This window comes from Mus caroli, unplaced genomic scaffold (genome assembly GCF_978045245.1).
Source record: "Mus caroli unplaced genomic scaffold, Mus_caroli_1 scaffold_2, whole genome shotgun sequence".
NCBI lineage: Eukaryota > Metazoa > Chordata > Mammalia > Rodentia > Muridae > Mus > Mus caroli.
Window position 1 is genome coordinate 33,478,179 of NW_028227257.1, and position 13,760 is coordinate 33,491,938.

Below are 13,760 nucleotides of genomic sequence, written 5' to 3' on the forward strand. Positions count from 1 at the left end.
ATTAAATACCAGCCTTTTGAGCCTGGGCCTTTTGAGCCTTTTGTTATAAGCAGTCTCCCAAGTTTTCACACCTCTGTGACAGCAGAGTAAGTGTGTAAGTATAGAGCCCTGGTGTGATGATGGCACACATTGCACTTACACATCAACTTACTCTGTGATTTCACAAATGCAAATTAAACTTTTTAGCTGACAAGATTTCACATCCTCTTCCCTGAAATATCTTAGTAGTTTTCCTGTTAAAGTCACTGAGTTCAGGAAGGAGTATTTGGTTAATTAGGAAATTGGTAAGTAGAGGTTCAGGTGTCCATGTTTGAGGCAACTGCTGATGTTCATCTTGCTACGTACCCTGTGCAATTGGTGGTAATCAGAGTACTTGGGAACAAAGCCAGACCTGGGTGTAGGTGCGTGGATCAGTGACAGAGCACATGCTCACGTTTATGAGAGTGTGCATTCCTTCTCTAGTCCTGCAACATTCACAAACCCAGAAGGTAATGAGCAGGACAGGACCCACATTTTGCTAGGTGCTGGTGAGTGAGGGTGTGGATTGCTGAGATCTGTGATGACATTTTCCAGACTGTTGGTGGTGGTGCAATACAAGAGAAGGTGCCAGAGCTGGATGGTGCTGGGTCCACAGAGCAGGACAAAAGCCATTCTAACAGCAGCACCTTGTCTGACCGAAGACTCAGCAACTCCAGTCTTTGTAGCATTGAAGAGGAGCATCGGACAGTGTATGAGATGGTGCAGCGGATCCTCCTGTCAACACGGGGTTATGTGAATTTTGTGAATGAAGTATTTCGACAGGTCAGTGTGTGTTATACAGTCATAAAGTTGATGTCATCTTTGTTCCTGTCAATCAGCTTCCCATTGCTCTAAGCCATGCTCAGGGACATCAGTGTAAACACAGGGTGTATTTTGTCTCAGTTCCAAGGGTCTTAGTCCAGGTTCACTTGGTCCTGTTGCTTTGGGCCTTTGGCAGGGCAGCATATTAAACAGGAACAGGAAGCAGATTGAGGCCTGTTTACCTCATGGATGGGTGAGAAAAAGATCAAGAGATTAGCGTCCTACAGTCTTGTCTGAGGGCACACTCTGCCATGACCTATGCTATCCCACTACATCATACCTCTTAAAGTTTATGCCACTTCCCAGTAGAGCCAAGCCAGGACCAAGTCACACGTTGGCCCAGGGGAAGATTGGTGCATTCCAGATCCAAACTGTAGCATTGTGGTTTTACTTATGACACGGTAAATAGCATTGATGATTTGGCCTAAAAATGTCCCTTCCAGTCTTACTTTTAGTTTGTCACAAGTTTTTCTGACCTACATTTTTTCCCATCTATATAACAAAGGGAAATTAAAAAATACTTTCATGTTCCATAGTAGACTCAGCTCAGAGGGTGGGCCTAGTAAACCCAGTGTTTGGAGACTTTCAGAGCTCGCACAACCCAGAGGCACTTTCAGAAAGTTGTAATTTCCCTGTAATGTTACATGACATGAATGAATGTGTGTGTGTGTGTATGTTTGTTGCACAAGAGATATGAGATGAATGAGAAAGGACATAAAGGAGAGAAAAGCTCTTTATCCAGGACCCTGGAATAACATACCTCAGGTAGGAAAGGAAGAGCTGGGAAGAGCTGGAGCAGAAAGCCGGAAAGAGCAAGGGAAAGAAAAGAAAGTGATCAGAAGCTGGGCCGCAGTCGAGTGATGCCAGTGATTTGCAGCAGGTTTGGTGTTCCTGGGCAGACATATCTGGGATCAGTTTTGACTGGCATCTTAAGGCTAGCCAATTTTATTACATTAGAAATCTATCTTATAACAGATAAATGTACCACTGACCAATGATTAAAAACTTATAATCCCAGTATTTGAGAGATGGCAGCAGGAGGAACAGGACTTTAATCTAAGTTTTAACTACATGGCTAGCTTGAAATTACCCTGGGCTATATGGAAATTTGTCTCAGAACACTAAGTAAGTAACTAGCTAAATGTATCATTATTAAAATTGATTAGGAATCATAATGTATAGGGTTGTTTTAGTTTTGTATTTAGCAAATCTTTTACCTTGGTTCCACAGCCTTAGAGTACTTGCTGTGTTGGATATTGTAACGTGTGTATGTGTGTGTGTGTGTGTGTGTGTGTGTGAGAGAGAGAGAGAGAGATTGAGATTGAGTGGCTTCAAAAAAGTATTCCAAAACTCTGACTCTCTCTTTTTTTTTTTTTTTTTTGGTTCTTTAAAAATAGTGAGTGTGGATTTATTTATTTATTTATTTAGGCTTGTACATGTGGCCAGAGATTAGCTGGGTAGAATAATCTTAGGTTTCTCTTGCACTTAGGAATTTATAAGCCAAAAATCTCACCATACAAACCAGAGCCAGGAAGACTTTATAAGGACTTTGGACTTTGGTTCTAAAGTTGAAGCTTTGGCATGAGGACATTTAACATTTTAAAAAAGATAAACATTTTTGCAGTAAGCAACAAACTGTAACAAAAATATATACTAGAAAAAGGAGGAAACAGAATTGGAAATTTATGGGGCAGAGCAGAAGAGCTCAGCATATAGTCTTCCTAGCAGAGTGGAGCAGCAGGAGATAGACTAAACCAGGTAAGGAAATGATCTTGCACAGACCTCGGAGTGACAGGTAAAAACTGGGACCTGTTGAAGTGGAGGGTCTAATGAGCAGGCCTGAGACAGCTGGCGTCTCTCCCAGTTCTCTTCTGTGTTTGTGAGCTTTCTGTCCAATAAGAGTATCCTGCTGTAGCTATAGATGTTCCTTTTTTTCCTTTGAAAGTCTGAGCATTTGCAGTATTTTTGCACGAGCATCAGTTGCAGCATAGCTGTATGTGCTGGCAGGTTTTATGCTAACTTGACACAAACTAGAGAAGGGAGCCTCAATTGAGAAAATGCGTTATTAAGATTCAGCTGCAGACAAGCCTGGGCATTTTCTTATTAGTGATTGATGTGGGTAGTCCCGCCCATTATGGGTGAGGCCATCCCTGGGTTCTATAAGAAAGCATGCTGAGGGAAGCATAAGGAGCAACCCAATAAGCCAACTTCCTCCATGGCCTCCCTCTGCATCAGCTCCTGCCTCCAAGTTCCGGCTCTGTCTGAGTTCCTGTCCTGACTTCCTTAAGTAATGAACAGTGATGGGCATGCACGAGCCAATTAAACCCCTATTCTCTCCTACTTGCTTTTGATCATGGTGCTTATCATGGCAATAGAAACCCTGACTAAGAGGATACAGAAAGTCAAGTTTCATTGCTGCCTGGAGAAACCACACATTTGAGAGAGAAGGTGATGGGAAAGGAAGCACTTTATGGGCAACAAGCTGACAAGTTGGAAGATGAGGACTCTTGTATGTCTTAGAAAAAGAAGAAGCCATGTTGAGGGGTTGCAGGTATAAGGCTCCATAGATACTGATTTTGGGTATGGGCAAAGGTGGGTAGGCTTTTGAATTTGGCAGGAATGATACTATTTCTGAATTTTGGTTAGTTTGCTTTTCTGTCACACAGACTGTTGTTATCCATAAAAGGTTCTGGGTTCATTCTGCAAATTTAAAGAAAAGTTGCTGACTAAATAGCATTATGTCCCATGCCATTTTATATCCTTTCCTCAGGAATAGCTAACTCGGCAGTTACAAAAGTGTATAGCAGGCATGTTTCATCCCAGGGTAGTCAAAAGGCAGCTGTCCCTGGAGAAGCAGGAAAGATAGCTGAAAGAACAACTTTCCCTGAGCAAGACAGTGAAGTGAAGCTTTTCACAGAGCAAAGAGTTTAACCCACTAGGTGATTTCAGCCAGAGCTGCTCTCTGTAGCAAAGCTGGTGGGAGACCTGCAGTTGACTGTTCAGCTGTGTGATCACCAAACTTAGTGATTAATCTAGCCACGAAACCAAACTAATTTAGTTAGATTTTTCTCTCTGTAGCATCAGTATATATTCTAGTTGCTATGCATTCCTGTAAATTGATAGTTTATTGTTAAGAAGCTTTCATGTTTTCAAAATTTATTTTTAATCTTAAAATTTAATGACATTTCCTTTCTGCCCTTTGCTCCTTCCAACCCATCTCCTATTTATCTTCTTTTCAACCCCCCCACCCCCCGTGTCCCTCTTCCCACTCCCATCTCCTTTTCCAACTGACATCCACCTGGGAGCGGGTAGTTCTCCCTCTCAGCTATTACTTACCGTTTTTTATCTAGGTGTGGGACTCCATGAGATTGCCTTCTTTCTAAATTACCACATCTGTTGATGTTTCTGTTGGTAATGCCATTGCTCAGGCTTTGCTGAGACTGTAGAAGATACCGTCTCAAAGCAGACTTCCTGGTCATCTGGCATTTATAATCCTCTCATGGTGTTCCCCGAGCCTTAGGTGTAGGAGTTGAGTTAAAGATGTATCTGCTGGGACTAGGCCCCTCACAGTACACCAATCTAGTTGTGTCCACTCATAACTTTCTGTGATGGCCGTGATCTGATGTAGAGACAGCAGCTTCTAATTTTATAAATAGAATGTGTAGTGTTAGTATGTTGCCTTCTGGTGTTTGCATGACACATATTTTTCTACCTTTTTACTGTGTACATCTCATGTACATATGCTTTGGATTTTCTCTTACAAATTCCATGTGATTTTTAAAAACTTTTTCTTAAATAGTTATAACCTCTGTTATAACCTCTGTGTTTTGATTACAGCTTTATTCTACTTCCATGTAACATAGAAACTGCTTTTCTTGGATGTAAATCAAGTCTTACCTTTCACATTCTAATTGTACTGAGGGTTATTTGTTGTTGTATTGTTGTTGTTGTTGTTTTTGGCTAATTGTCCCTTCTTTCTTCAGTACTTACATATGTGGTAGGTATTAACACGCTCCTGTAATTGTTTAATGGCTAGAAAACATCATGCCTCTCTAACACCTCAGCTTATGGAACTTTGTTATATATTTGAAATCCACATTATAAAATGAATGCATATATGTGCACCATACTTTTCATATCACACACACACAAACCCTATTCATTTAGAATTCTACAAAAGCTCTTTTTGTCAAATTTCTGACCTAGGATAATTTCCCTTTATGTCTGAAGGATAATTTTTAGTACTCCCCTTAGTTCATGACTGTTGGTAACAAATTTTCTTATCTGAAAATGTCTTTTGCTTTCACCTTTGAAGTATATTCTTCAGGCTGCTATGTTCTGTCTATACTGTACTAGCCATGCACTCTGCATGTGGAATATTCAGCTTTTTGTTTCATGGCTTCTGTTTGATAGTAACAATAAACCATGAAGTTTGTTCCTTTGAAGAAAGTGTTCTTTTCTCCCTTTTGGCTGCTGTTAATGTTTTCAGGTTGCCCTTGGTTTTAGCAGTTGTACTGAAAGATTGTTGTATCTGTTCTGCTTGCCTTTGAGATTCATGACTGTGAACTTGTTCTCTGAGCTCAGCCATTGGCGCATACTGCTCTGCTCCATCTCTGCATCTCTGTCCAGCTCCCCATCCGATGACCTTGCCTTGGCACTCCCCAGTTCCCCATCTGATGGCCATGCCGTGGTACTCCCCAGCTCCCCATCTGATGGCCATGCCGTGGTACTCCCCAGCTCCCCATCTGATGGCCATGCCTTGGTACTCCCCAGTTCCCCATCTGATGGCCATGCCGTGGCACTCCCCAGCTCCCCATCTGATGGCCATGCCGTGGCACTCCCCAGCTCCCCATCTGATGGCCATGCCGTGGCACTCCCCAGTTCCCCATCTGATGGCCATGCCGTGGCACTCCCCAGCTCCCCATCTGATGGCCATGCCGTGGCACTCCCCAGCTCCCCATCTGATGGCCATGCCGTGGCACTCCCCAGCTCCCCATCTGATGGCCATGCCGTGGCACTCCCCAGCTCCCCATCTGATGGCCATGCCGTGGTACTCCCCAGCTCCCCATCTGATGGCCATGCCGTGGTACTCCCCAGTTCCCCATCTGATGGCCATGCCGTGGCACTCCCCAGCTCCCCATCTGATGGCCATGCTGTGGCACTCCCCAGCTCCCCATCCTTCTTACTCTGCTTCCTTTTCTCCTCTGTGTTCTAGATTTCCCTTGTGTTTCTCTCAGTTTCCACTTTAGCGTCTGCCCAACCTCCACACACACAGCTTTTAACCTGGATTGTTTTGTTTTCAGATTTAATTTACTTCAGGTTCTAATATACCTGGTATCTAGATTTTCTATTCAGTGGATCACTTTTTTTAAGTTGTGAGTTAATTCAAAATGACAGCATATTTCCAATAATATTTAGTGGCATGTTATATATCATATTGTTGTGACTGTTGGTAGAGATATTTTAAAAATAATTTAATTTTCCCCTATTCAAGAACTATTCCTTGCTCTCTGTGAGGAGGCTAATATGCTATGTCTTTATTTCAGAGTTAGATTCCTCAGTTGATTTAGTAGTCTCTGTATTTTCTTTTTTGTAAAGTTTTTCTAAATAATGTACAATAAGCAATTACCAGACTTTAGAGATAGAGTCTAAAGTGTTTATAGATTGAATGAGCCAATAAAGTGCGGAAGAAATAGAATGGGTTAAAGGAAGGCTAGAGGAGTGGGTTGACAGATACATATGTAATAAAGCAAATATAGTCACTGTTAATAGCATCAGTGTGAAAATTTCTTAATTTTATTTGTGTGATAATGTTTTTCTTTTATGTATTTTCTTTTCTTTTTTTAAAATTTATTCTTTAATCTATTTTTACAGTCCAGACTTTATCCCCGTCCCAGTCCACCCTCTCACTGTTCCACATACCATACCCCCTCCCCCTCCCCTTGTCTCCAAGAGAATATCCCTACCCCTCACCACCATCCCACCAGATCTCCTCACTCCCTAGGGCCTCAAGTCCCTCAAAGGTTAGGTGCATCTTCTCTGTCTGAGTCCAAACCCAGCAGTCCTCTGCTGTATATGTGTTGAGGACCTCATATCAGCTGGTGAATGCTGCCTGGTTGGTGGCTCAATGTCTGAAAGATCTCGGGGGTCCAGGTTAGCTGAGACTGCTGGTCTTCCTATGGGGTCACCCTCCTCTTCAGCTTCTTCCAGCCTTTCCCTAATTCAACTACAGGGGTCACTGGCTTCTGTTCACTGGTTGGGTGTAAAAATCTGCATCTAACTCTTCAGCTGATTGTTGGGCCTCTCAGAGGGCAGTCATGCTTGGCTTCTGTCTGTAAGCACATCATAGCATCAGTGTCAGGCCTTCGGGCTTGCCCTTGAGCTGGATCCCAATTTGGGCCTCCTTTTCCTCAGGCTCTTCTCCATTTTTGTCCCTGCAGTTCTTTCAGTTTTTGACTGTGGGATGGCAACCCTATCCTTAAACTTGATGCCCTGCCTTTCTACTGAAAGTGGACTCTACAAGTTCTCTCTCCCCACTGTAGGGCATTTCATCTAAGGTCCCTCCTTTTGAATCCTGAGAGTATCTCACCTCCCAGGTCTCTGGTACATTCTAGAACCCCCCTCCCACCTCCTACCTCTCAAGGTTGCCTGTTTCCATTCTTTATGCTGGCCCTCAGGGCTTCAGTCCTGTTCGCTCACCCAATACCCACTTGGGAGGAAGAAGAAAGCAATCACGGGAGATGTGTGTGTGTGGGGGGGAGGAACCTGGGTGGAAAGGGGACAGGGAGGGGAAGAGGGAAATGTGATAATTTTTTAAAACCCAGGAAGAATAAATAAAACAACACGTACTTTGTCTTAATCTCTTATGTTTATTGAGTTACACGGCAGAATACTGATTCATTTTTTAAAAATCATTTGATAATGCTGATTCCTGTGTTCTGGAATTTGATGTGATCTGGCTGCCACTCTGGGCATCTCTCTATCTTATGCACCAATGCTGCAGTGATAGCTGCCTGTCTTTAGGTTCTTTGTTGTGAAACTTAGGGGTGGTATTAAAACAAGTCTGGGAAGTCACTTTGTAACCTTGGGAATTATCTCTGGTTTCCTGTGACTCAGTGGTCTTGTCTGAAAAGTAGTCGTTTGAGTGTGGGGTAGGTAGGGTCCTTCCTGCCTACCTTGCATATAGAACTAGGTCCTAAATTTGAGATACAGCAGGCAAATGCATTTCCTCTTCAAGTCTTTTTTTAGTCGTATTAAATCACAAATACATAAAAAATTAATTTCTTAATATTAAAAATTTCATTGGCTGAGAGATGGTTCATTTAGTGAAGTGCTCAGATTCCCAGTACCCATGAAATAAAGTGTGCCCTGTGCCTGTGATTCTAGCACTGGGAAGTGGACGTAGGAAGACCTCTGTGGTTTCTTGATCAGCTAGTCTAGACAAATAGCCAAGTTCTAAATTCAGTGAAAGATCTTTTTTGATAAAATAAGAAGGTGAAACAATTGAAAAAGCCAGCCAGTGTTGACTTCTGGCCTGTGCATATATACGTATGGTGTTATTGTGGTTGTTGTTATTGCTGTTTGTTTGTTTTGATTTTAAGTTCTAACAAATGTGCAGTGTTACAAGTGGCCACTTGGTTAACATTTGCGGCTGTACTTGGTGTTCTAATAAATGTAGAAAAGTGTGTGAGAAGGAAGTAGGGAGGAAGGAACAAAGGTGAGATGGAAAGAAGACGAGGGAAGCAGAAGAAAAGGGCAAAATAAGCAAGAAGAGGCTGTACTTTTAGCAGTCTCCAGCTTCTACCCCAGCAGGCCAATTCCAGCTCCCAGCATGGCTCACCTGAGCGCAGATAAGTGCAGCCAGCTCCTGTCCCCACCACAGCCAGTCGATTACTTTACAAACCATTGCCGTTTGTTTTGTTTTTGAGAAAACTTACAAGTTTGGTTATAATTATTATACATAGACAATTTAAATACCTACCTGGAAGACAAAAAGATCTTTGAGTCTTCATTATTTTTCTGGGCTAATTATGAAGATGTCTTTTTTTCTTCAGATAAGTGGTGTGTACAAAAGTGTGTCTGTACAAGTTAAATGTTTCTGAAGTGGGTGATGGAAATGTCTGTAATCTGAGCTTATGTGTCATTAAAGAGGTTTTTTTTTTTTTCTTTCTAGGCATTTTTGTTGCCTTCCTGTGAGATATCTGTAACAAGAAAAGTAGTTCAAGTGTATAGGAAATGGATCCTCCAGAACAAACCTGTGTTCATGGAGGAACCAGATAAAAAGGATGTTGCTCAAGAAGATGCTGACAAATTAGGACTTTCAGAGACTGACTCCAAGGAGGTAACATTATCACTTGGCCTCTGAGTAGAGGGTACGTACATCTTGGCAAAGTAAACCAGCTCAGCCAAGGGTCCCACCCTGCCCATGAAGGCAGGCCTTTAGGTGACACTCTCAGGTTGTTAGGTTCTGTGAGGGCATTCCTAAAAAGCAGCGTTCATGCTCCATCTTTGTTGGGCAGTTGTCTCCTTTACAGTTAGACTAGGAAAACACATCCACACATCCACACACACACACACACACACACACACACACACACACACACTGCTACTTTCTTAGACACTGTTGCAAGACACTGCTTTCTCACATTTTACAATTCTCTCTATGAGACTGAGAAGCTGATGGCCTCTCCTTGATTCGTTTAAATAAATAGTTGTTGGAAAAAATTAAACATAGAATATTTTGCCAGATTTGTCTTTTGCCATTAACTGTGCAAAAGAAATCTGTATTAAATATTTGAAAAGCTGAGCAGAGTAAAGGTTAGCATCTCTGGGGTGTCAGCAGCATTGAGTGTGGCCTTCCTGCAGGAGGCACTGTCCTCTTCCAAACTCAGGCCTAAAGAAATGTAGTGACGTCACAAAACATCCCAAGAACAAAAGGAACCAAAATTATATTTATCTTCCTGATTAAATTAATTTTCAATATTTAAAATTTTTAGCCACAGACTAAAACTTAAGTGTTTATACTGATTCTGTTATTTTGATGTTTCAATATTGGTGAAATCATTTTAGTAGTTAGCTAAGAAGTCAGATCAATCAATAAGCAAGTAGAATTTCTGTGTCCCAGCATCAGGCCCACTTGGCTCTCCTAGGATATACTGAGGGCTGAGACCACCTTGAATGCTGGGGCTTGAGTGCTGAGCAGAGTGAAGGAGCTGAGCATGGAAACTTAGGCTTCTTCTACTTGGTTAATGGATTGTTATCTTCTGAAGGCCTCATCTGAAAGTTCTGGTCATAAACGGTCATCCAGTTGGGGACGCACGTATTCCTTCACAAGTGCCATGAGCAGAGGATGTGTGACAGAGGAGGACAACACAAATGTGAAAGCTGGGGCCCAAGCTATGTTGCAGGTATGCTGCCGTTGGGGACACAAAGATGGCCAGGTGGAGAAGACATAATTAGAATGATGTCATATGACATGTACTGGAATTTTGAGCACTAGGCATTAAAGAGGCCTTAAGTTTTTCTTCTCATCTGCAAGTGGAAAATATTTTTTTTTTATTTAAAAAAGACATGAAACTGGTTGCAGGCTTTTTAAAAAGGATTATTTTATACTGACTGTGAAATGTATATGATTTGTACCTGAAAGTATCTTCCAAGCACACAAGCACATCTGAATAGTTACTTGGATTTTCACACACACGCACGTGCACATCACACGCAGAGAGAGAGACAGAAATACAAATAAAATAAATCTTAAAGAAAGGAAAGATGATTTTACTCATGTAAATCAGAGAAACTTGCTGCAGCTCATGTTTATAGCCTGTGACCTTGACACAGATACTTGGAGGGGTCCTTGTATCCTGTCGCTCTCTCCTTTCATATGGACTGCAGTCCTCCAGTAGCTCTACAGCTTGAAAAGCAACAGGATTTCAATTGTTTTTGTTCTCATTGTATTCAGTAACTTGTCTCTTGAGTGGTTGTTCTTGGGGAAAGAGGCTAGAAGGAGGTCTGATAAGATAGCATTTTTTACTGCTGATTGGGATGAGTACAAATTGGACATAATTTTGATTGTTGTTCCCTTATCCAATGCCAATATACTGATAAGTATTCCTGTGTTGGTCTTTTGAAGCTATTATTAAAAGTAAAAGTGCAGTATAGGAAGACTTAATTGGGAGTGGGCAGGATTTTCAAATTTAAGAAAACAACACATGAAATTAAAACCTTTTGTGTTATGTTATTTGTGGTTTACTCCTATAAAGACATTGTCACTAAGACTGCTATAGTTTTTTAACCAGAAAACTCTTTGTCCTCCTTTTCTTATTCAAATCCACATTGTGCTTTTATCTGGTAGTGATGACTAGTGATTTTTTTCTATGAAATTGGGACGTTTAATTTTATAAAGGTTTTAAGTTGTAGAAGTTGTCATAGTTTTTTTTTGTTTTTTTTTGTTTTTTTTTGAGTATGTTGATTTGAACCTGTCTGATCAGCCTATGATTTTATTTAGGATTTCCTGTACTGAAAAGCCAGAGAAGCTGGGTTTGTTCCCACAGCTTCAGTGCTTATACTGTTTAATCTAAAGAAGACCTACAAAAGGCTAAATGTGCAGATAGATAGAACCCATCTGATTTATGTTTCTTTTTAATTTTTATCTTATGTGTACAAATCTTTTGGTTAAATGTATATCTGTGCACCATAGGCATGCCAGAAAAGGGCATTTGATTATCTGAAACTGGAGTTACAGATGGTTGTGAATCTCCATGTGGGTGCTGGGAATTGAACCCAGGACCTCTGGAAGAGCAGTCAGTGCTCTTAACCACTGAGCCATCTCTCTAGCCCCAATCCTATCCTCTTTTATTACCAAGTTAAGAACAATGAATATCTGAAGTTTCTGGGCCACTAGCATCATCCTTATGAATGCTACCATTTTCTTTCACTATAGTAATTTACTCTCTGAGGACCTGAGTCAGCTGTAGTGCCACAGGACAGAGACCTTGGACCTCAGAGATCTGGGGCAGAGCATAGAGTAGCCAGCTGACTCTTATAATGTGCTTTCATCTTAAGAGTTTACTGAGACTATTATTTCTTGCTACATAATAGATTTCTCCTATTTAAAAAAAAAAAAAAAAAAAAGCCCTGGGGCTGGAGAGATGGCTCAGCTGTAAAACTACACTATGTGAAGACTGGAGTTTCTAGAAGCCAGGTGGGCTGCCCAGCTCACCTATAACTGTAGGGAAATCCCTGGATTAAGTTAACTGGACAGACACAGAAAAAATTAGTTTTAAGTTCAGGGAGAGAGCCTGCTTCACTGTGTAAGATGTAGACGGATTGAGAAAGATACCTGATGTCAACTTCTCATGTCCATATGTTCAGCCCCCATCCCCTCAGCAGCATACACACACACATACACACACCCCTGACATACATACACGTGCAAAAAAAAGGCCTGATTCTAGAAGATGCAGCATGTCCATGTGACATTGTGTGTTTCCAGGTACACCACTATTCAGTTCTTAACGCCTCTCAAGGACACTAACAATATTCCACCAGGAAGCAGGGTTCATGTGCTGTGCTGTGAGCTTCTATCAGCATCGAATGGGTTTCCTATAAATTGATTCTTACTCCTCCAACTTGATGTCTTAAATTCACTTTGGAAAAAGTTATAGCTCTGTTGCCTAGCCACAGGGCTCTTCTGTGACTTTTGCATCCCAGACCTTGTCACCCTGATACAGTGGTCTTAGTTTTTGTTATTTTTAATTATTGTTGTTGTTTTGTTGTTACTGTTGAAAGATATAACAAATTCAAATCTTTTATGACTCATGGCTAAAGTAACACTGTCTATATGGAGTAGCGGGGAAAGGCCTTCTAGGTATACACCTAGGCAAGCCGAAGGGGTGGGCCATAATACCTGGAGCATGTGTTGGTGCCATTTGCTGTATTGAAGTAGTCTGTGGAAGTAACCCAGAAGGATTCATTGGTAGAAGGAAGGTAATATTATCTGTAGGCAAACTTTTCTCAGATGTAGATGGTTAATTGTATTTTCTAATGTAAAATTGTTGGCTTTAAGGTCTTTCTTACGAATGCTGCAAATGTCTTTTTGCTGGAACCCTGTGCCGAAGTTCCCATGCTCCTGAGAGAACAAGTAGACGCCTCTAAAGCTGTTCTGATTATTTTTCGGCGGATGATAATGGAGCTTACAATGAATCAAAAGACATGGTAAGTTTCCTTCAGATTAACATCTAAAACAGCTGCCTTTGCTTTTCAGTATAATTAAAGTTTTAAGGTTTCCATTTATCTAATGTCTTCTCAAAACTGGCAAAAAGGTGAGCATCAGCCCCTTGTGTGAAATGTGGCAAGGGGGGTACCCAGCACTTGGATAATTAGTTTATTTTCATGATTGTTTTTAAAGATGCTCATGTACAGAAGGTAGTGTTATGTTACTCTGTAGTAGATTTCCCACTTCATACTTATTAGACAGTTTTATGATAAGTAGTATGGGCTTTACAGTATGATTCTTTATAAGAGCAAAGTTTGGTAGTGTCCTGAAGTACTATAAACTTGAATTTTATTCCTTCAACTTGTTATTGTGAATCTACCTTGGAAAAACTATTTTTTAAAAATCTATGTAGTCAGAGTGACAGAAGAGTGCAGTCAAAAGTGTGTCCTGAGTTTTCCTTCTCTTTTTTCTTTGCTGTTTTTCTATTAATTGTGTGTTCAAGGGTAAAATGTTAGATGTCTTCCATCCTGTCTCCCATAGTGTCCACATTGCCCTCGGTGTTCTCAGTGGCAGAGCAGCAAGCTCTGAGCCATGCTTCCCTCATCCCCAATGTCTTCACCAGCAGCCAGTCTTAGAAATGCCTCTAGGTCTGCCCTGGGTGTGTTCATCACACTTAGCCACCTGTAATTCTTCACTGAGGTCCCGT

General features: G+C 41.3%; 1 protein-coding gene across 2 annotated transcripts in view; it reads left to right on the forward strand.

Moving 5' to 3' along the window:
- Ralgapa2 (Ral GTPase activating protein catalytic subunit alpha 2) overlaps positions 1-13,760 on the forward strand; it is a 267,925-nt gene that overhangs the window by 65,254 nt on the left and 188,911 nt on the right. For both annotated transcript variants that reach the window (XM_029473906.2, XM_029473907.2), the window contains exons 10-13: positions 574-801; positions 9,014-9,181; positions 10,110-10,247; positions 12,905-13,053. In XM_029473906.2, the coding sequence (XP_029329766.1) occupies positions 574-801; positions 9,014-9,181; positions 10,110-10,247; positions 12,905-13,053 (683 nt within the window). The remainder of the gene's footprint in view (positions 1-573; positions 802-9,013; positions 9,182-10,109; positions 10,248-12,904; positions 13,054-13,760) is intronic.